This window comes from Apteryx mantelli, chromosome 1, assembly GCF_036417845.1.
Source record: "Apteryx mantelli isolate bAptMan1 chromosome 1, bAptMan1.hap1, whole genome shotgun sequence".
NCBI classification, from domain to species: Eukaryota; Metazoa; Chordata; class Aves; order Apterygiformes; family Apterygidae; genus Apteryx; species Apteryx mantelli.
Window position 1 is genome coordinate 12,407,306 of NC_089978.1, and position 23,159 is coordinate 12,430,464.

Consider the following 23,159-nt stretch of genomic DNA (forward strand, 5'->3'; position numbering starts at 1 on the left):
TATTTCATGAGCAAGAGTACCATGTCTTTCATTCACTAGAGAACCTCATCATTTCTCAGATTTGTATGAAACATAATTAAGCCCTGCTTGAGTTATTTAGAAAGCCATTGTTTGAAGTTTTTAATGTACTTTTTGTTCAACAAAACAAAACAAAATCAAAGGCTTGAAGACTTTCTTTGAAGTCCTCATCGTGGTTGCTTTTCATATATATGGGCGTGTAATGTCACAATTTAAGTTTGAAAAATACTCAGTAAAAAACAAACAGCCCTGGTGAAAGATGCCACTTGAAAACAGTAGGAGATTATACAAAGGCAGACTGAAATAGCGTTAGAATGATTATAGGAGAATTTATTTTATTAGAGCTTAGAGCTATCATGATTAAGGAGTCCAGCAGCTCAAGACTGTGTTATATGGTTTTGCAAAAACAGCCTGTTCTAGATAATATTTTATTTCAAATATTCTAAAAGCGTGGGCACTGCACTGCAAGCATATCTTTCTACCCAATATTAATGGAAAAGATTATTGTAAGTTTTGTTATTGTTATTATTATTCCTAATTTTAAGGAAGGTGTAGATGGAAGTAAAAACTAACCTCTGTTTTGGTGAGGTGGCCAAAGTGAAATGCAAACTGAACTGTAACTTCAGTAGGGCTTTGTTCAGGACAAAAGCCGTCTCCCCATCCTGGGCTTCTTTTGTTCTTTATTATTTAATACAAAGAGTGTCCAGAATCACAGTTACTTCAGCTAAGCCTATTTGAAATCCAGGCATCCCATAAAGTTTGCTTAAATATATGCTGAGAATACACCTAGCTGGAATGAGTTAAATCCCAGCATTGCTCCTTCCCTCTTCTCCCCCCTCTATTCCTGTAGCAACTTGGTTAGTGTGTTCAGCTGCAAAGTGGGAGATGTGTCTAGGCCTACACAGGGCTGAAATGCTGAGCTCACACTGCTCTCCACCTAGAGAAGCGTCCTAATCATAGGCACTTGGTGGAAAACTCCTGTTGAAGCTGGGAAATTGTGCAGCCAAAAGTGAAAAATTAATGGGATTACAAAAAGATCAGTGAGAGAGCCCCTCATTGCTGTCGTCTGCTTCGGGGTTTTAGTTGTGGGGTAGGAATTATGTAATTCTGATTGTGGCTTATCACAATCACCTAAGCATTTTGCTTTGAAAGATTTGGGGAGGGAAAAAATAATAGAAGGAGCAGTGACAAGAGCTGAGATACCCTGCTCTCAGTTCAGAGATCAACCTCCAGGTCAAGCTCTTTTTTACTTCCTACCTCTAAGAAAGGTTTTCCAACTCTGAAACCCATCTCACAGAGCACTTAACTACAGAGCTTCGGCTACAGCTGTTCCCCAAAAGTTTCCCATGAAAGAGGTCCAGGGTTGCATATGCAGTGCCATGGGTCTGAGACCCCCACTTTCTCCCACGAAAGGGGCAGGGAGGACGCAGAGAACTGCGCTGAGCCTCAAGCTTGGTTTTTAGGTAGCACAGTGTTTGCTCTAGCAATGTGTAAGTCCCTTTCCCAGTTCTGGCCCTGGGATACTATAGACATATGTATTTAAGGGAAAAGTAAATTGGAATATTCAGTGTGGTTTTTTTTGAAGGAGTGACATCACTTAGAAGATCGGGAGTTCCTAGAGTTTTGTTCATGAAGGTCATCCAGTGGAGGAACATCAGGCTAGGGTCTCATAAAAGTGCTCTATGGTAGATGAATGACATAAAGCGCAAAGGATGTAGCTATAACAAGTCTCTTTAGGGATGCCAGGTCACTCATGAACTGCACTTTGGGAATCCCTGATTCAGATGCTTTCAAGCCTGCTACCCTTAGACTTTCCAAGCATATGTTTCTCATTTGTAAACCAGAGATGAAGCTGTGGAATTTTTTTTTTTTTTTCAAACAGGTATGTAAGTTGTGAGATAGGGAGGTGCTCAGAAATTAGACCATTAGGTAAATTAATTAGAGGTCTATAAATGTGAAGTTGTTATCATTTGAGCATTGCTTTCAATTAAATTAAACGTGAGGAGATGCTTTCCAAATAGAGGATAAAGGATGGGATCCTGTGCTCTTGTGAGCACTCTGGCACCACTCCAGCAAGGCACTTAATCACTTGCTTAACTTCCTGTATTTGAAGGCAATTGGAACTACTCACATAACTTAATTTTAAGCTTGCACTTAAGCATCTTGCCGGATTAGCACCAAAGGGCTCAGCAGAAGAGCATTCAGCCCCAAACAAAGGTAAAGATGGAAGAATTTTAGATCCACCATGTAGTAGGATCCTATGGGAGAATATGCTGAAAACAACACTGTTGGGGCATATTGTGGAATTGATTTTTTAGGCAAGTCTCCCCCATTGCAGTCTATTTGAAAATTAATGTGGCAGTATGGTTTTCAGTGTTTAAATGTCCAGCTTAATTTTGGAAGCTCATACATTTATGATAACTCTAGGGATGGGAATATTTCATAATCATAACACAGTGTCCTTCTTGGATGAATAATCAATTCCATAGAGCAAACTGCTTGTCTGCTACTTTGCTGAAAGCCTACTAGCTATGCTGTGTTGATACAATATAATATGGGTGTTATTTATTTGGCTGTTTCAAGTAAAGCAACTCATCCATTGATTCAGAGAGGCTGGCCATTCTTTTAGCTGTGTGCTTTTGCTTTTAAGACAATTGGAGCAAAATGAGATGCAGGTCAATAGCCTCTTTTTTTCTTTTGGAAAGATTACATGTGCTGAAAATAGTGCCACCCTTTCTTTTATGTAGTATCTATCTAAAACATCATAAAGCCACTCAAGAAGAGAATCCCCAAATTTATTTTGTTTATCAAGGAGTATAATTTAGATTCCACTAGTTTTGCAAAATTTAAAGAATTAAAAATAGGTAAGGAAAGACTTTCCCCTCGTGCTGGAAACATAGGTGTTAAATACTAAAAGACAAGCATATGTTCTTCAGTCCAGGCAGCTAATGTGAAACTTTGCATGGCTTAGTTAAGCGTATACTATACATTTTAATGCATTACTGCTGCATGGCTTATGCTGGATAACACTGAAGCTTGGATATGATCCCAGTTATGGCTGGAGTTGAAACGAGTAATATTTTAATTAAATATACCATTTTACACAAACGAAAGTGAAGTGTAATTCAGCTAACGAAATATTTCCCCAGATAGATTAGTAGGCAACGTGTTATATCCGTGGTGTATGACTGCAGATGGACTGTGTGAGCCTAAGGTAGTCTCAGAAGAACCATTTGATCATTTTATTACCTATGTTGATATACAAATATTGATGTTAGCCAAACATCTTAGCCAGGCTAATATTCTAGTATAATTTACAATATGCATTTGGCTCTGTTTTGTTCATTGAGTGAAACTCTTGAAATGTAACAGATTGTATCACCTTTTGGAGCCTTCTCTGTTCTTTGTACTTCTCTGCCCATTTTGTATAGGTGAGGAATGTTGTATCTGTGATAGCATACATGTCCAAGTATGCGCTGACACCACTGTCCTAATACCTGTAATGAGAGATACTGTAACTAAGCCCAGAAGGCTTTGAGAGGCAGCCAGCTGTGAGCTTGGTGGGAATTATCTGCCCACCTAAGGTGAAGCAGTGTCACCCTTTCATCTGTGTAGGGAGGGTCTCTGTCGGAGTCATCGGCTGACACTAGCAGTGGGTTGCAGAGTTTGCATCTCTCTGCTGTAAGACAGGGTAATGTGAGCTCTCTGCCTTGTTGTGTCATGTAGCTGGCAAAAAAGGTGTCAGAAGTCCTGTTCTTCACTGAAGGTCTGATACTTCCAACCGTCAGTCAGACCAGCTGTCCCACTGTGAGTTTATTGTCTGGATAACTGCTGAGTCTGGACATGAGCACTGGTCTGTCATTTAATTTTGTAATATTTACTTGTGTGTACCTCATTTAGTCAGAAATTAAGGTAAATCTCAGCTTTTCTTGGTACTGAAGTTTAGGCTCTAATTTAAGAGCCTGCTTTGAGCATGAAACAATGCCTCTCACATCACAGGGATTTCTAGGAATGATGAGAACACCAGGGATTAATTCCTGAATTGAAGATCAGTGGTCCAATTCTCCATACCTAGGAGTGGAGAAATCGTTTCACCCCTTTGAGTGGAGGACCGCTCTCCTCCCTGCTCAGCCAGGAGAGCTGCTACGTAGCCAAGACACCAGTCCTTTTGGCCACTCACTCATCACAGGCAGTTCCTGCTTTTCCTCCTCCTCGGTTCCAGCAGGGGATATTACTTCCCTGCCCCACCACAGCAAGGCGTATGGCTGCCTGATTAATTAAAGTCCTTTTATGGCCCCATCACTACGGGCATCTGAGCATGTCGCAGTCTTTAATGTATTTATCCATAAAGCACTGGTGTGAGGTAGGGAAATGACGTTATCCCTGTGTTACTGATGGAGACCTGAAACTAATGACTTGCTTGAGATCCCAGAGGAGGACTGTTGCACAGTATGTATTCCCATGCGTATCTATCATATGCTAGACTAGTACTATAAGTGTTGGACCATCCTTCCTGTCTTTCAGTCTAGTCCAAAGTGGGGGTTACTAGTGCTTTTTTTAATAAAAAGAAGGGGACATAAAATTTCAGATAATATTTATTTACTGTTTATCTCAGATCATCTGCTGGTGAAAAGAAATAAAAATGGATGAGAAATAAAGAAAGATGTATTAAACATTTTTATGGTAAATCTTTTAAATCATAGATTCCCATATATAAATGGTGTAATATTTCTCCCCGGTGCTCATATTTGTGTTGCTTTTACCAAGATAATTGGAAAAGCATGTTCTGTGAATAAGGGTAATAGGCATGCAGGCAGTAGGTTCTTCAGGGTATAAGTAGCCTTTGGGGAGGTAAATGTATGTTATATACAATCAGTAGAAGAACAGTTTCCATAGTAAAAACCTTTAGAGTAAGAAGCAAGGTAACTGCTTATCCGATGATAGCTGCTTTTCAAAGCGTAATATGTTGGCATGTATTTTTCAGTATGATTTGTAATCGTATCGAACCAGACCACACTTTCTGAGCAGCACCTTAAAGTTTTGTGGACTGTTTTGTTGCACAGGGAAAAAATAAGCTATTGCTTCATCTCTGGAGAACAACAGGCTCAGTTCATCAGGACATCTTTTTTACCAAGATTCCTCCTGAGCAGATGCTTTAATAGGCCCAATTTCAATCTACAGAAATAGTTTACAGCTGAGTTTTGAGTCCTATGAGAAAAGATTTTTTAATGGAAAGTGAATCCAGACTTATTTTTCTATACACCCATTAGCTTTTTTTGATTGAGCTGTATAAGTAACAAACAACATTCATCCCTCAGGCATGTTATATTACTATTGTAGATCTCATTTCTTCTCAGTTTCATTACATTCTACAGGTCAAGGACTTCGAAATAACCAGCTGCCCATAGCAGGGGCAAATTCTTGCTCTTTTCTTCTGGCTCTTTCTGCATGTTACTCACCCCTCATGCCATGCAGAGTAGATGGGTAGTTGGCATTCCCAAGTAGCTGGTACCCCCTTAGCCATCTCCATGCCTGCCCCATCCAAGTAGTTGCAGAGCGGTGGAGTGCTGTGGTTGACACCACAACTGTCTGGTGTGACTCGGAATACATCTGCTGGAGGTTACAGACCAATTCAGATTCAGCTGGTCATAAGACTGAGGTCTGGAAAGAGAGAAAGAAAGTATAGAGATGATTAGAACTTAAGATTTTACCCTTAGCTTTCTTCCAGATAGTTTTGTGAATCTCCAAGGGCAGTAAAATAGTAATAGTAATAATAATAATACCAAGGAGAAACCTTTGCTTTAATGTATTACACAGACTCACGTTCAGTCAAAGTGTAGGGCTTAAGCACCAGGAAATGACAAAAATTACTCAGACTGCAGATCAAGATTTCTTTACCTGGAGTGAGGCATAAGGTCTCAAACATTTACTTGCTGGAGACTATGCGAGCATGGTCTGCTTATGTGGATTGACCATTTACCTTCAAGCCGCATCACAGGTGGTGGAGATGAGTTTGAGCACTGGTTCAGACCCATGCCAAAGGATGTCTCCAGCTAACACCATTAAAATGAGTATGCAGGCTAGAAAGCCAAAGACAGATGAACATGAGGCAGCATCCTCACGTCTGCCTTAGCTATGCCAGTTTAGTGGGCCACCAAAGCTCTGGTGGGTTTTTGCATTTTTGGCCCATGACCCTTTGGCAACTGTGGCAACTCTGTACAGGGGAGGACATTTTTGAATCTTCTATCCATTGCATAAATAGGTCCAGTCCCTAAGAACAGCTTCCTCTCCCCTTCCTTTTACTCTGCAGCAGGAAAAAGTAAGCCTACCTGTCCTTTGTATTTTCACTAGCTTTTGTGATGGGTCTATTCAGTACTTGGAAGAAGGGAGCTGGAGCAAGCTCTAGTCAGCCCTCAACAGAGCATCGTTTGAGAACTGCTGAAGAGCAGTTGCGTTGAGTAAACTGGTGCAGAGCACAATGTATGCTGCAGGGAAGGCTGCAAAAGGACAAAGCACCTGAACTTTACAGGGGGATAAATAATGGGACAGAACTGTCTTGAGATGGGGCTTGCAGGAATAAATGCTTCCTAGAGCATGACATAAAGGTAAAATATTTGCAAGAGCTTTCAGAGAGCTTCAATCCAATTAACATGTCATAAGAAATTATCTCCTAGCTCTGTCAGCCATTTTAAACTTATCTGCCATCTGTTAGAGAAACCTAAAATCTTTGGGTAAACTGCTAATGAGGAAAACAGCACTCTATTCCCTTTCCCTCACTCTGCATTTAGCCCGCCCCAGCAGGCTGGCATGAATTCTCCCTTCATGAGGACTCCTGATTCAAGGACACCCAAGCCTGAGCTTCACATCTCTCTCTCTGTGCGTATTTGCATCAGCTCTCATCACCAGCTATCTGTGCCCCCTCGCAATCCTTGACTGATTTTGCTTTTAGACTTCCCCTTTTAGGGATGGAAGGGCCATACTGATTTTAAAGCTGAGACGTGGACAGATTAAATGACAAGCACAAGTATTTCCCATTCCCCTCCAGTGCTCCACCTCCCCCACTCTCCTCAGCTGCTTTGCCTTTACAGTCACCCACCTGGGTGAGGGGCAGGAGGGAGAGTGAGAAATCATAACAGTCCCTCTAAAGCCCTGAACCCATCATAAATATGAGGAGAAGAAGAAAAGTAGAAGCCATCTTACAGCATCTGCAAGGTATGCACAGAGCAGATAGTTCTAGCATCCCTGGAATATAACTGACCTTTGGCCAGCCAGAAGCGTCATGTTGATCAATAGAGGAACTGAATTTACAACATTTAGGGAAAAGTACATGCCTTGGTGAGATGCTCCACAAAGTTACAGAGACACAGGATGTGTACGTTACCAGAGCACGTAATATCCCCAGCGCAAGGCAGGGATCACTTGCTCAAGCACAGGCACTGGTCATTTGCCTCAAGAATCTCTCAAACAGTGAGAGGTGGCTCCTTGTCCCGAAGAGCTGCTTGTTCAGCAGCACCGACCTCTGGGAGCAGAAACGCAGAGCACAGATAGATGGAGGGACTTGCCCCGGGGGAACGGGACTGGTTAGCAGCAGAGCTGAGAGCAGAACTTGGGCCCTCCAGCCTGTGCCCTGTTCAGTGAGATATACCATTTTCCTAGTCCTCTCATGGATCGTGTGTTTATATTTCTACAGTTTGTCTACAGTGATAGGTTTTGGGTAAATTCTAAGTAGGCTTATGTTTATCACATTATGTTTAAGTCTGATGATAAAGTTACATTTTACTATTTTAGTGTCATGCAGGAGAGCAGCTTTAATGCTGTACAGAGACTGTCTAGAAGTCTCCTAGGTTTGTGGATTCAGTCTGAGAGTGTATTATGAGATGTGTGAATGTCTGAAGTGCTTTGATTTCCGTTTTCCTCTTGCAGATTGTGGATGGCAAACTGTGGTTCCAGTTGGACTGTGGAAGTGGCCCGGGAATCCTGGGAATTTCTGGCAGGGCTGTTAATGACGGAAATTGGCATTCAGTCTTCCTGGAGCTGAATCGCAATTTCACGAGCTTGTCCCTTGATGACAGTTACGTGGAGCGCCGCAAAGCCCCTCTATATTTCCAGACTCTGAGCACAGATAGCTCTGTGTATTTTGGAGCCCAGGTCCAAGTGGATAATGTCCGGAGCCTGACAGACAAGAGAACAACACAGGTCTTGAGTGGCTTTCAGGGCTGCCTGGATTCAGTTGTCCTAAATAACAATGAACTGCCGCTCCAAAACAAGCGCAGCAGCTTTGCAGAAGTGGTTGGCCTGACCGAATTAAAGCTTGGCTGCGTTCTCTACCCTGATGCCTGCGAGAGGCATCCGTGCCAGAACAGTGGGACCTGTACGAGCGTGCCATCTGGTGGTAAATATTTTGCATTACCTTATATCTTTCACCCTTTTTTACCCTACAGTTTATTATCAGAGATGGTTTTATGCAGCAACATGCTTGAAAAATCTCACAAACTCTCTAAAACTGATAGGTATTGCAACTATATAAAAGCTGTTTACTCTGTAAGTAACAGTGAAGCCATGCCCCTTCTCATTGCATTAGTGTTAAAGAAGGAAATTGATTTATTGGCTGTTGGTATAATTCTATTTATGTAAAAACCAGTAGAATTACAATTACTGTAATGCTTAGCTTAGTTTTTCAGGATTCATTTACAGCACCAAAGGTTGTACACAAAGATGGTGATTTCTAACGTCTATCACAGATGTAACAGTACTGTTGCCCTTCTGTGTTTCTGAAGCTGTCACAAATAATTACTGAGCTGTCCACAAACACCTTGGTCCTTTTGTGAGTGAGTAATTTGATTACATGTCTGTGTGTGAAATAGCGAGTCCATACCATTATAAACCCCCCAGAAGTGTATTTTACAGCTTCCTTGGAGGCTGGAATGCTTCAAGGTCTAAGTAATGCTATCCAAAGTTTATAGGGCATTGATTTAAATAGTGCTTATGTCAGAGTTTCCTGTCCAGTGGTTATATGGTGTCTTTTGTGATTTGGCATTATTGATTTACCATGTATGATCAAGAGCTCAGGTTGTAAGAACCGTAAGAATAGTCAGCGTCTTAGCAGGGAAAAAGCAAACGGCATAAATGTAGGACCTCTCCTCTAGGGCTGTTCTTTCTCTGGACTGCACAGCTTTCCCTACCAGTTTTCCATGTTGTATTAGCAGGAAGCGTTGTTCACTTTTTCTAGCAGACTAAAACTCTCTCAGTGAACCGACAAAGTCCCACTTCTTTGTCCTGGCAAGGACATTTTCCAGTCCAGAAGGAGGAACCTCCACAGGGGGGGGTGTTCTGTGAGTTCAGGGCTTTCCATCCACTTACTGTCAGTGTTTCTAGTCATGGTTCCTCAGGGAATTTCCCGCTAACTTTTTTTATGAAGCAATTAACTGCTACCCAGGGTTTTCTGCTTCATTGTGTCCATGCAGTTCCCTCATACCCATAACTGTCTTTTATGTTTTTCATTGTTTTCAGCCTTGTTCTCATTTTTCCTTCCTGGCCCCTCAAAGGTAGGTAATCCTCTGCACTCTTCAGTTCTTTCTCATTTGAGGTTTAGCTTTTACTGCAGGGTGTGTTTGAATCCTGCTCTCCTGGAAGAAGCCTCCAGATGCGTTCCCAGTCTATTCCCATACAGCATTATGCCGCCCTCAGGGTTTTCTGAGTTCCTCCCAATCCCTCACCTACACAGAGGTTTTCTATGCCCAGCCTGCTTAGTCCTTTTTACTGGGGTATTTTTATGATGGTGCTGTTCACAGCAGTCTCTTTTCTAAACTTTAGGAACATCCTAAACTTTAGAACAATTTAGTTTTCAAGGCTGAAATTGAGTTAAATCTGACAAAAACTGAATGTCTAGACCCACACATAAATTTCTTACTTGGGTAACCCTGTCCTATATAGTAACCTCTGACAACTTGAATTTCCTCATGCTGAGATATCTCAGCTAGCATCTCCTCTGGATCCTTGGTGTTGTTTCAGGCACCTCTTATCCTGTGCCTAGTTTTACTTCTATTGTCATATATTCTGTTGATTTTGTGGATCCAGGATCTCTCCCTTAACAAAACTCTGGCCTATGTATAGTTCATGGACTTTTTCAAATCTTTCTCTTTTAAGTAAGAATAATAAAAAATAATACATGTGTGCCTATCCCCATAGCTGGTACCTCCCTCCAAAAATTAAGCATTGCACATCAGCAGAAAAGAAGCTTCTTCTTAATGAAGGAGCTGGATTATGGCCTCTGCAAAGCAAAGGCCACAGTCAAGCTGTTTTCCATGTTCTTCTGTGCAGCCCACAGCCGTAGTTGGGCTGTCTGTGCTTCCTGAACATATGACAGTAAAGCTGCTAGTTCCATGGACAGCACCAACCAGCCCACCAGGGCAGGTCCCATCCCTACCTAGGAAGAACATGTGAGTTCTAAGTGTGACCGTGGCTGTTGGTGGGCCTGCTTCCCTCTGCTGCCAAAATCCTGCCTCCGAGCCACTGCTGCCGGTGCAAGGTGCTCGCTCCACAGCTCCTTTTGAATTTGGTTGTGATTTGGCTGACAGAACTCTCCTGCTCCTGATCTTAATTGCTGAACTTTTAGTTTGCTGCGGTTTATGGCAAGCAACATGAAGGCTGAATCAGGGAAGCTGTGGGCTTTACTGTCAGTGGAAGGAGACATGAAAACAGTCAAAATGAATGAACCTGCAGCGTTAGCAAGCTAGAATTGATGTGCAGTGTGAGAACAAATGTTGCTGCTTATGTGTGCTGTTAAGGGTCTTTATCTACAGAGGGAAGAAAAGGAAACAAAATGAGTGCTGAAAAAAATGGGCAAAGGAAAATAATTCCAAGGAAAAGGATGCTACACCCATTGAGGAAATTGCTAAACAAGATTATTTAAATTCCTAGGAAATGTGAAAGTAATATGAATATGGTTGTAATACAGCTTTGATTCAGATTCCGTACTTAATAAATTAGGTTAAACGTTCACCAAGCTAGCATCCTAGGAAGTGCAAGAACAGCTCCTTCTATTGATTTTGCTTAAGTCTATTTACAGTATTGCTCAGCAATCTCATGACGAGTAAATTGAAACCTTTCTAACAAATCACTTTATAGTAAATCTTTTTCCCAGGGCCATGTGCATGCCAGTTCAAATTGAGGGGAGCAGTGGGGCGGGGGAGAAACTAGCTCTAAAGACTGGATCATTTTATTACTGGAATGACACGCACAGTTCTCATGTCAGCATAACTCACGGCTGGAGCTCAGTCACGGAATTTGCTTAAACTTGCATGCGGTACTGCCTCGGCGAGGGGGCATGTGCCCTGCGGCGATATTTCAGCTGCCTGCCGTTAAAAAATGTTTGCTGTTTTTACTGCCTCAGCAGTGTGTGTAAATAAAGGATAGTTATAATGCCATAATTCCAAAGCAATGGGCCCTAAATATACTTTGGTGGTTTTGTAAGCTGGCCCACTAGGAGAAGTCGTAGCTATTTTTGTTTCCACCAGGCAAAGCAATTCTGCTAGTGTTAGTGTCCTCCATATAGGAGAAGACCATGTAATTAAATTCCGTAGAGAGGAGAGCCCAACAGCATTGCAAATGCTAGCTATAGAGCCACAAATTGCAATATGCATTTAAGAATGGCAGAATGTTATATTTGCTGGCATAGATGTTACCATCCGGATTTGATTTAAAATAAAATAAAAATGAAATAAATCTTCATTTTTTTAATCTTAAGAAAGAAAACAGCGTTTTGGGGGCGGGCAAGGGAAGGAAGCGTTCATAAATATACTGTGCTAGCAAAGGCTCCTTTTCCAGTCTTAATGTATTCAGTAGCATCAGGATCTCCTCGCTAATATTTTCTATGATGTTTTCCTCCTACTAAAGTTACTGGAGAATAATGCTCATTTTCCTAAACAATAAGTGTTTGGCATAATAACAGGTTTTATTTTAATAAATTAAGTCCTCTAATTTGAATTTTACAGAGTAGATCTAATACACTGTTAATATCCTTTTTATACAAAAATCCTACTGTAATTTACAAGGAAATTAAGAGAGAAAAAAAGAAAACTCAGATTTATAGCTACCTTTAAAAGAAAACATTCAAAGAAAGGTTGCCCAGCATTATAATATCAAAGAGTTGGTGGGCTACATGCCAGAAACCGAAGGGGCTCTGTCTAATTTGCATATAATTTGCATAAATTGGTCATCTAAAATATAGACCTCTGCAGTATTCCTTTTTTGATATCTTCCTTTCTGAATAGAAATACCTACAAATATACGGAACAGGAGTCCACCATTAATGAAAAGCTGCCTCTCATTACCTTTTACTTCACCATACAGTTATGGGAATAGGGTGATATTATGGCCCTGCTTTTGGCAGTGTTACACACTCGTACACACTACAAGTATGTCCACCTGCTGCCATTGTGGTTCATATGGACATATTTGCTGCAACTTTGAACTGCCTAGTTCAGGAACAGTGGTGTAAATGGGCAACAGAGCTCGGTATGGATTGCAAAGGTGTTGCCCAGAAAGCGGAGTCAGTACTGGGTCAGCTCAGGAGACTTTTAGCTGCCAACATCAGAGAAGTCACCGTCGAACAGTGCATGCTCATCTCTGGCTGGGCTTCTGCTATGTACAGCTTTAAGGCAATTTTCATGGAGACCCTGGAAACCACATCCCTGAAATATAGGGCATATTCTTCCAGATTTCTGGTTCCTACCCTTAAGTGTGGGTCAGTGAAGCTATTTTTAAAAAATCTTTTAGTATTTTGAAACCTGACAACACAACGTATTTTTCCTCAGCCTCACTTTCAGAAACAGCTTGGCTCTTTGAACTGGAATTTCCCAATAAAACTCAACCAAGTGTTTAAAGCTTGGCTAAGTTATAAGCCCCTGAATATGAGATCTTAAAATGGGAAGTGTCACACAACTTTAATAATAGAGTGGCGTTACCAATTCTGCCAGTAGTAAGTGTATGTTTATCTGCTTGAATAACAACATGAACAATCACAGAAATAGAAAACTTTAATGTAATCAAATCTGAATACTGCACCAAGCTTTTCAACCACAGAAAGAAACCTCGTGCTTGGAAAGCCTGCAATTATAAGTATAGTTACTTCCTTTTAATTTGATCAGTCCTACATACATCTGGCTTTGATTGAAGTTAATGGCTTATAGGAGCAGGCAATTTTATTTGAATATAAAGCATTTGAGCAGAAATATCTATCAACCCAAGAACTGAAGGCAGAGCGTGAGGAGAGAAAGCCGTTGCTTCCCCTCTCCTCATTCTTTGAACCCTTCCTCTTTTTTTCTTTCTCTCTTTTTTTTTTCATCAACAAAATTAAAATCCAAAGGACTGGAAAAATACAGCCTAAACTAACATGGTGATTTTAATCACTGAAACACATGTAAGCAACATCAGCACATGGGTATTCTGAGGATTAGGTAGAATGATGTATGGGAAAAAACTGTGTATTAGTACCGTAGTCATGAATGGACCTGGTCTTGCATATGTTCTTGCTCACTCACACACACACAAACGAAACAGTATACTGTACTGTTAACATCTCAAATTTGCATGTCAGTGTTAATTTGTAAAGGGTTTTAGGATTTTTTTGATTTTTTTTTATCTTTTTTATAGCTATGCTTTTAGATTTCTGGATTTAATTTCCCAGCTTCAAAGCAAATACACCCCAATCCTGCTGATACATTCATAGAAGGCACTGATCTAACAAAAACAGGTTTGTATTCATACCAACTTGTAGCATGAGGTAATGATCATGTCTCTGAAGATAGGTAAGATAAATCTGAAGTGGCAGGAATCCATATGGCTGACGAACACACAGTTCTTGAATACCAAAATACAAGTGCAGGGAGAGATCCTTTTCACCTGCAGTTCTTCTCATCCATTAACTCACCATGAAACGCTATGGAGAGCAAGAGTGAGGGCAAGCCTGTTTCAGGTCTAGCTTCACAGCATGGAAAGAAACTACATGGTGAGATCAAATGTAAAAGCCAATACTTGTACCAAATGAAAGCCAGCCCCTATTGCATGTGATAGAAACAGGAGCATACACATGTTCAAAAGAACTGCCAGCAGTAAGGAGCAGCCTCTTTAATAAAGCCAAGTAAACCTGAGGATAGACAGTCATTCAGATGCTCAGGCTGGGAATTCTCCCAACAGAGACGTTAGCTGCATAAAGGCATCCCATCTGCTGATGGCACGGTGCCTTCCCTTTGCCACTGTCCCTTTTTATTAAGTGCCAAACAAACATAGGTGTAAACAGGAAGCCTATATCATGTCCTTATTTAAAGCATGCTGCTCTTCTATAAAGTACGGACTGAAAAATCCCTTTTCCTCTTGACGTTTTATATGACTGAAAATGACATACCAACAAGGCAGGAAGGGAAGCTGTTGGAGTCAAAGAGGATGAGATGCAGCTCCATGGGGGGGACTCAGATTAGTGGAGGACCATGAGAGAAGACCCAAAAGTATTTGGAGTCCATGGAGGGGGTGTTTACGTAAGTATTGTAATTTAGACCAAGAATGATCTTTGACATGAATCTTCTGATCGTCCCCACCTGTCGTGGAGAGGTGAGGTCCTGGCATGCAGAACCAGGGTTTTCTTTCGGATGACCCTGGCCTGGAACATGCGCTCCAAGAGTGCAGCTAATGTGATCCAGATACCTGAAATATGTACACTGTGGGTGTCAGGTCCTCAGCACCGATCATTTCTCTCTCCACAGAACCACTGCCATTGCTCTGCAGGGCTTGCTAGCCTAGAAATAGCCTAATGTGTTGAGCCTGCCCTTACTCTTGATCCACTGTTGGTACTGACTGTTGTGGCACATGCTGAGGGTATTGTGGTTTCCCCCCAGCAATGTTGTATGTGTGTATCAGGGCTTTTTATCTTCTTCCACTGCTCCCTTCTGAAGCAGTATAGTGGTATCGCATAATTTGCTGCCTTGGAGAATGTATGTCAACATTTTCCAGCATCAGTGTGCAAAACTATTGAAATACTTTGGAGGGGACCCAGATGGACTGTATGATCTTAAATGTCAGTGAATTTCCATGACTTTCAGTGCCTTCATTGTGAGCAGGAGCAATCCTAGATTGCTGGAAAGAGGGGGGTTTTTCTTCCCCTACTGAGAGGACAGGGGCACATAATCTTTCCTTCTACTGTGTTGTCCTTGGCTGTGGAAAGTTTGCTTATTATTCTCATGCTAAATGGATGGGAAGCAAAGCATAATATATTGCCTGGATATTAAATTAAAAGTGTAATAAACATTCTTTGTTAGATCTAGAATGCATTCCTGACCAAAAGGGTTTTTTTCAGGATCACACGTTGTCCGCAGCCACGTGGCTACAGTACGGAGTTGCTAGCATACAGTAGCAGGCAAAATTACAGCCTCTGCTGAGAGGTAGGAAGAAACATAAAAGGTCTGGCAAGTCTTCTGACCCGGTGGGTGTATGTTGTGTACTGAGCCATCATACCAGCTCTTCACTTCCGTATTCCATGAATTTTAACATAAGCTTTGCTGTGGTGGAGTCCTCCTAAATGAATGCTTTGCAGCTCTGACGTGTGTCACAGAAAAGTTATTTGTCCAGTCTCTTGTCAGTAGCTCAGAACTAGCAACTGTATGACAACATGCTAATGTGAAGAGAAGTCGCCAATAAATATTGTGATTAAATACTGTCTTTTTTTAATTTCCTTTTTATTTCTAACTTTAATCCCTAGATTTACAAACTATGCTGAAAACTTCAGTCTTCTAACATGTGACTGTGTTCCACCAGTAGATCATTACATCAAGATCAGTCAAAAATGTATGCTTTCATAAACAGGCTTTTCATCTTGATTTTGTTCATACATTGCCCCGTAGAACTCTGATCCATCCGAAGCATTCAATTTCTCCTCTTTTTAGTATAAAATGTTAATATGTTAGTACATCTTTAATATAAACAGTAGGTAATAACAATAATGAGTAAATCCATGCTCTTTTTATAATTAGTCAAAAAGGATTTTTTTTACCAAATAGTATTTCTCAAGTTGTCTGCAGTGAATAAATGTAACAAAATGTGTTATAGAATGAGAACCCAGAACTGGAATTAATGCGACTGAAGCAAATGCAAGAAGTGAAAGGAAAGTGAATTGAAGGCTATGTTTTACTATTGATTGGCAAATAGTAATTTAGGTACAGAATTTTTTTAAGTCACTTTAAAGTAATTTAGTTTAAAAATATCATTTAATAAATAGTTAGAAAAACATATCAATTCTGCTATCATATGCAGCAAAAGTATGTTTAAGAATAAAATGGTTTTATATTTGAATTGAACATTTTCATTTCAGTTAAACTCAGAGAGACCATAAAATTATATATAAAAACATTACTGTAAATTTTTGAACTATAGATGTCACTGTTCAGTCATAAAATGGAACACTGAAGCCTTACTTACTCATCCTGTGATTTGCTCCTACACTGTTTCTAGATCAGGTACTTTTCCAGCTAAAAATAAATCTTCCATAGGGAGGATACAAAATACAATGCCCAGTGCAGTCTCAATTTTTCAGTTCTTCAGTCCCAGATCTCTACCTCTTCAGAAGGTTATTCACATTAACGAAGTGAAACACATAAAAGAGACCAAAAAATAATCCCATCTTGCTGATGCAGACCAAACACGCTTTCTGGGAATTCCCAAAGTGGTATTGTTTCTCTTCATTAGCTCTGCAACCTTGAAAACAGCAATGCTTCTATCTCCCTCTTTGTAGTAGGGCAACAAAACAGCATGATATTTGAGTATCTACTTCATTTATCTTAAATTAAATGGGATTGGACTCTTGACTGAATAAGCCAGTAAGTCCGGTTCCAAGTATGTTCTCTAAAGCCTGTCCTCATGAAAGAATTCAATTAGAGTAACTGAACGAGGGGAATTGAACTGGATAGAACATAAAAGATGTGGCAGCCCTCATGCAGAATTGGTTTTGCCTCATGCCCCCACTGGGCTTTTCCATATTGTTTCTGTGAAATTCTCTTCCTCATAACTGCGCCTTAAATTCCTGGCTTCTTTCCTAGAACAATTGTCTTTTAAAATGCCTATCTATAATTTGTATATAGCTTCAGATGTATAGATACAGAAATTTTTTTAAGTATATATATGTATCTTAAAAGTTCACCACTGTGGAGTGGTATTTTAGCTACATCAGCTTATCTCCAATAATTTTGACACTAAGTTGAGTTGCACTGAACCATTTCAGCTCTAACCCCAGCAGTATTAATTGCAGGAAGGTTTCTTGTTCCAGTTGCTTAATACAACAATTTCAGTAAGTTGGTTTGGTATGTGAACCCTATACCTGGGTTTGAACCTTGCCTGCAAGTTCACATATGTGTCTGTTTGCTGCATTTAGATTGCATAGGTAGTTTTAAAAAAATCAAAGTTTTTTGCAGATGTCCAGGAAAATTTAGCTAGCTCAATATCTGTAATCCAAAAGTCTTTCTCATCCCAGGGACTGACTTAGCCACATTTCCTTTTTTCACAAACTACATGGTCCTTGCTCTCTTGGAGTGAAAAAGGACTCAGATTTGGATGTCTAATTCACAATATAAAGTGACTCACTGTCTCACTGGATTTCTTTATGACCTTAAATAAAGTTTTTATTAATGGCTTTGTGCCATATGAAATCATGAAGAGAGTAAAAAAAAAAAAGTCATTTAGTAGTTGGAGAAGAGAACTGATCATTTCAAGAACTGTTTCTGACTCTGATGTTGCTCCTTTGTAGGCAAGAAATATGGAAGTAGGACCATGATCCTGTAGGGTCCCTCTCCACTTGAGCAGTTATGTCTGATTTATTCCAGCTTGTGATTAATCGGTTTCTTAATAGCAAACACTGCAACTAATCAGCTCTGATTAGAGGTGGCATTGACGAGTTCAGCTGGCATTATGAAGCTCATAGTTCATGCCTGGATGATGCACTTTATGAAAGTGTTAAGTATCACTGTCAAGTGTTTTATTATTGCTGTCACATTCCTACTGTGCTGCCTTGTAAAAGGCAGATGCAGAAAGGTTCTCAGCACATGCATTTGCTCTTCAGTGAAGCCCCAAGAGAAGTGTGGCCTGCCACTATCAGCAGATGTGGTCTGTCTTTTTGGGGGGGGAAAAAAAAAGTGGGAGGTATATCCTTGCTTTAGAATATTTCTTGCAACCAAAGTTGTTAGCAGAAAACATTTGTTTATGTCTGAATCATGAGGATCAAGGCAGTCTGGTTTGCAGTGATTCCTCTGGTCCTTGGTTGTAGACATGAGCTTCAGTTGCCCAGACATCCAGTTTATTTCTTTCTGTGTTCCTCGCCTCCCAGGCTATCAGTGCAACTGCCTCTCCCAGTTTACTGGAAGAAACTGTGAGTCAGAAATTACAGCCTGCTTCCCCAATCCCTGTCGAAATGGAGGGTCATGTGATCCCATCGGCAATGCTTTCATTTGCAACTGCAAAAATGGCCTGACGGGAGTAACGTAAGTAAGCTTTTCCAAGTGGGTGACTGAAGCTTTTTGGTTCAGTGATTGGGGGCGGGGGGGAGTGATAGGGCATTTTGTACCCAAATGCTACTATTTACATAGCAAAAAGGCAATCAAAATTGTTTAGTCACCTTAGGCTTGCCATAAAAGCTGAATTTATTGCATTCGTTTTTTAAAATCCTGTCCTTGATCATATATGCAGTGTAGAAACAGAAAATTCCCTCACCTGTTCTTCAGCATGCTTTTTTCCAGCTTGTTTCTTTTTTGTCTATTTTATTTTGTTTTGGCTTTTTTTTGGTCATCTGTTCAACTTTCCAATTCTGTCTATTTAAGGTTCTTCTTCTTATTTTTTCACGCTTCTCTAATATTTGCTCATTTTATCTCCAGCCCTAAGTAATTTTACATATTCATTATTTCCACCTCCTTTCTCAAATTAGTACTCTAATTTTTTCCTATATTTAGTCTCACTGGTACTCTCTCCTTGAATCCTCCTAGTATTTTGTATTGAATCCCATGGGATGGTTCAAGAAAAGTATGAGAATACTGAAATGTTCTATTACATTCTGTGAGCGGCATAAGAATCAAGAAGCCTTTTCCTATCAGATGCTTTGAACTCTTTTGACCATCTTGATGTTTCCATTTTATTGTCTTATGAAGCCATGGAATGCTTTTTTATCTGTAGAAAAATGTAAATGCCATAAAATAATATGATATTAATACAGTCATTTGCCAAATACTGACAAGGTGTTAACTGTAATGGTGCCACTTTGACAACCTAAGTCATCACTTGCAAGCTAGGTTGTTTGCTAAGCATTCTTCAAGATCCATATTTTCCTTTTGTTCTTTTAAGGTGCGAGGATGATATCAACGAGTGTGAGAGAGAAGAATGTGAAAATGGTGGCTCCTGTGTCAACATATTTGGTTCATTTCTGTGTAACTGCACTCCAGGCTACGTGGGGCAATACTGTGGCCTTCGGCCTGTGGTGGTACCCAATATACAAGCTGGGCATTCATACGTCGGCAAGGAGGAGTTAATAGGAATAGCTGTGGTCCTGTTTGTCATATTTGTGCTGATTGTCCTCTTTATCATTTTTCGCAAGAAAGTGTTCAGGAAGAACTATTCACGCAACAATATCACCCTTGTACAGGATCCGGCTACTGCTGCCCTGCTCAACAAGAGTAATGGCATCCAATTCAAGAACATAAGAAACAGTGGAGACAGCAGAAATATTTACCAAGAGGTTGGGCCTCCACAGGTTCCTGTGAGGCCAATGGCTTATACCCCGTGCTTCCAGAGTGACTCACGGAATAACCTGGACAAGATAGTGGATGGGCTTGGGGTGGAGCACCAGGAGATGACGACGTTTCATCCTGAGTCCCCTCGAATACTGACAGCAAGGCGGGGTGTCGTGGTGTGTAGCGTAGCTCCAAACTTGCCCACCGTATCTCCGTGTCGCTCTGACTGTGACTCCATCAGGAAGAGCACGTGGGATGCCGGCACAGAAAGTAAGTAGCACTGCATGCTGTTTTCACTCTTTTCTGCTGTAGGTAAGTGTCGCTTTCTGGATGCAACAGTTAGAGTAGCACAGGAGTAGCAGAATGAATCAGAAAACACTCTCTGATAAATGCTCTGCAAGTATGATGGGGAACACTTAATGCACTAAGCTGAAGACTAATGCACTTTAAATTGTTACATTTCACAAAGAAGGGATTTGGTTAAGTTTTGAAAGGATATAATTAATAATAGGCATACGAGTGCTCTACTTATATGCATCTAAATATGACTAAATACATACTTGTCTTGCTTGTTCAGAGAGCAGGTATGAGTGCTTTGAGCATTAGTTCTTCAAGTGATACAATGCAAGCACCTTTCTTTTGGAAAAAAAAATGGGGATGAATTCTTGACTACAAACTGAGTTGGCATTGGGCAGTTGGTCTCCCGAGGAAGTTTCAAATGTTAAAAATTTCTGCAAGAAGCAATACTGTTTTGCAAGGGCTCAAATGCACTAATAAATACTTTGTATTTCCAGCGTCTCTGAAATTGAGCAGGAAATCATGCAGTACTTACCAGATCACCTTTTCAGTCCATTGCATTCCTGTCTTCATTCAGTATCAGAGTGATCACAAAACTTCTGATCCTCACAATTAATCCGTTTGTGCTCTGTTTCTCCAGCCTGGTAACATAGCACACCACCATTCCTGAACAAGCTGTTGGAGATGAGGCAAACTTGACATATTCTATCATATCATGAAATACCAGTTTGCAGGGATGGAGTTAAGACCCTACATCATCTATCCTTGAAAGTCAGGACATGTCATATGGATTGGGAAATATTTTTCTTTTTAGTAGTTTCTTCCTAATGCATTTAATCCCATTGTTATCCCACTTAAACTAAAAATGTCAGATAATACCTCATGATCCAGTAACTTTTATACTCCCCTTGTTTTAGACAATATGATCTGAGGAATAGAGAGAGGAAACTGGAACTACCTTATACCTGTGTCCTGGCATGTACATTTTCATCAAAGGCAACACATTGGCAAAGGGCTTTTAGTGGAAATCAGGAATAATTTTCATTTCTTCAAGCTGTATTCCACAGAAGTTGTGATAATGTTGTGGTAGACCTTTTTAACCATTTTACATAGCTTTATTGATTGAAAGAATAAGCATGGAAACCAGCTGTTCTGTTCTATATTCTGTTGGGTGTTTCTGCCACAGACGCTGCTAGTATCTGAAAGAATTTCTACACAGCATGAGGACATACCATAGAGACAGACCTCAGCTGTCAAGAAGTGGTAAGCAGTGCAGCTTCATTACTGCAGCACTCACTTCATCTAGCATATACCCTGCTTCTCAGCAGCAGCTAATCAACCATTATTATATGGAGGTGCCTCATGCTGGTTAGAAATATCTACAGATACCAGGTGTAGAGCTGCACTTATGTGAATAGCCTGTTTGCAGCACCTGAGTTTGGTCATTCATAATTAGCTTAGGTATCTCAGTGCTTACTACGGAGGATAATTTTTTGTTCCTTATTATCACTCAGAGAATGTATGGTTGAATATACTTATTTTTGCGTGTTTAATCACATGAGGATTGTCAAGAATGAATGTCCTTGAAGAAAAGCAATATAAGTTAATCTATTCGTCAGCAGCAGAGCCATTAAAATCTGATCCAAGGACCACTGATGTGAATTAAAAGATGCCCAATAACTTCATTGAGCTTTGAATGAGCTTTTAATGAGACTCTCAAATTAGGAAATGAACAATAAAGATAAATGTGACTGTGATCTCGTGTATAAGATGTTTATACCACAGTTTTCAAGTCTTCATTTTCTTTGCTGCTGAGACTACATGGCATGAAAAAGGCAATACTGAATACAGATGTTTCTTCCTTGATTATGGTGGTGTGAGCCATTTGAAAGGCTATTTGGGCTTCAAATGCTTCAAAAGTCTAAGCATCTTCATCAGCTGCCTTCTTAACCAATAGGTTGTTTCCTCTGTCTGAAGGAATTAATTATATTCTGACAAAAATAATAGAAGGCTGCTTGGTGGCAACATTTAAATGGCTCCGTGGTATAAACAGACAAATGTGCATACCTATAGAGTACTGTTTTGCTTTGTTTTCACTGTCAATGAAGGTAAAGGGGTTGATGACGCTGAAGAAGTGACCTGTTTTGCAGGAAGTAATAAAGGCAGCAACTCTGAAGTACAGTCCCTCAGCTCCTTCCAGTCTGATTCGGGTGATGACAATGGTAAGAGATGCTTTTATCTTTATTATGCTGGGGACAAAGGGATTAAACTCTTTTTCTAGTATTATTAAAAATATTTAGGAAATATCTAGAAAACCCTTTAAAGATACTGGAAGTCAGAAAGTCCTGCATTCAAACCCTCTGTTTGTGGCCATTTTTTTAAATTATATGACTGTAATTAGAATCTTGATGCTTGGAGCTGTTGTATCACTGCTAATCTTTACAGTGAATTAGAGGTGTGATACAGCAGGGCCCCTTCACCAACATGCAAGTTAACTAATAGGTAACAAGCTTAACTGTAGAATTTCTATCATTTTTCCTCTTAGAACAGGATCACTTTCATGTTTCGTCAGTCAATTCAATAGGAATTTCTGTGCAGTGTGCCAGGTCTCATTCATGGTCCCAGCAAAACTCTGCTAGTGCTCCACATGCAGCAATGAGCAATCTCTGGTGACTTGGCCTCTTCCTGGTAATCACAGCTGAACGAACAATAGAGCACCATTTAATCCTTGCTCGAAGAATATTAGTTGCCCGCAGTCATGTCCTGGATCATTATCTCAGTGGGTGACATGGGCAGAGCCATACACAGCCTGAATGAGACCTACTAAGTCAGATGAAACATTTGTTCCTAAGGCCCATGTATGTTGAGCAGTGGGTCTGAGAAAAGGGAGGATGTTTCTGCCATGGAGGGATGATGGATGTCAGGAAGCCTCATTCAGATACACAGAAAAAGATTATCACAAAGAAATTGCACTTACAATCCTCAATACCAGTTAATGAACTGTCTGGAGACTCAGTTGCACAGTCATGTCATGCAGCTCTTCCCTAGGTACTCTTAAAGGTTGGAAAAAGCCCTTAAAGTGAAGTG

The 23,159-nt window shown here is 40.4% G+C and overlaps 1 protein-coding gene across 1 annotated transcript in view; it reads left to right on the forward strand.

Moving 5' to 3' along the window:
• The window catches only part of FAT3 (FAT atypical cadherin 3), a 335,405-nt gene that overhangs the window by 302,649 nt on the left and 9,597 nt on the right, over positions 1 to 23,159 (forward strand). Inside the window, exons 21-24 of the mRNA XM_067289480.1 lie at positions 7,942 to 8,410; positions 18,383 to 18,536; positions 19,390 to 20,045; positions 22,181 to 22,294. Of these exons, the coding sequence (XP_067145581.1) occupies positions 7,942 to 8,410; positions 18,383 to 18,536; positions 19,390 to 20,045; positions 22,181 to 22,294 (1,393 nt within the window). The remainder of the gene's footprint in view (positions 1 to 7,941; positions 8,411 to 18,382; positions 18,537 to 19,389; positions 20,046 to 22,180; positions 22,295 to 23,159) is intronic.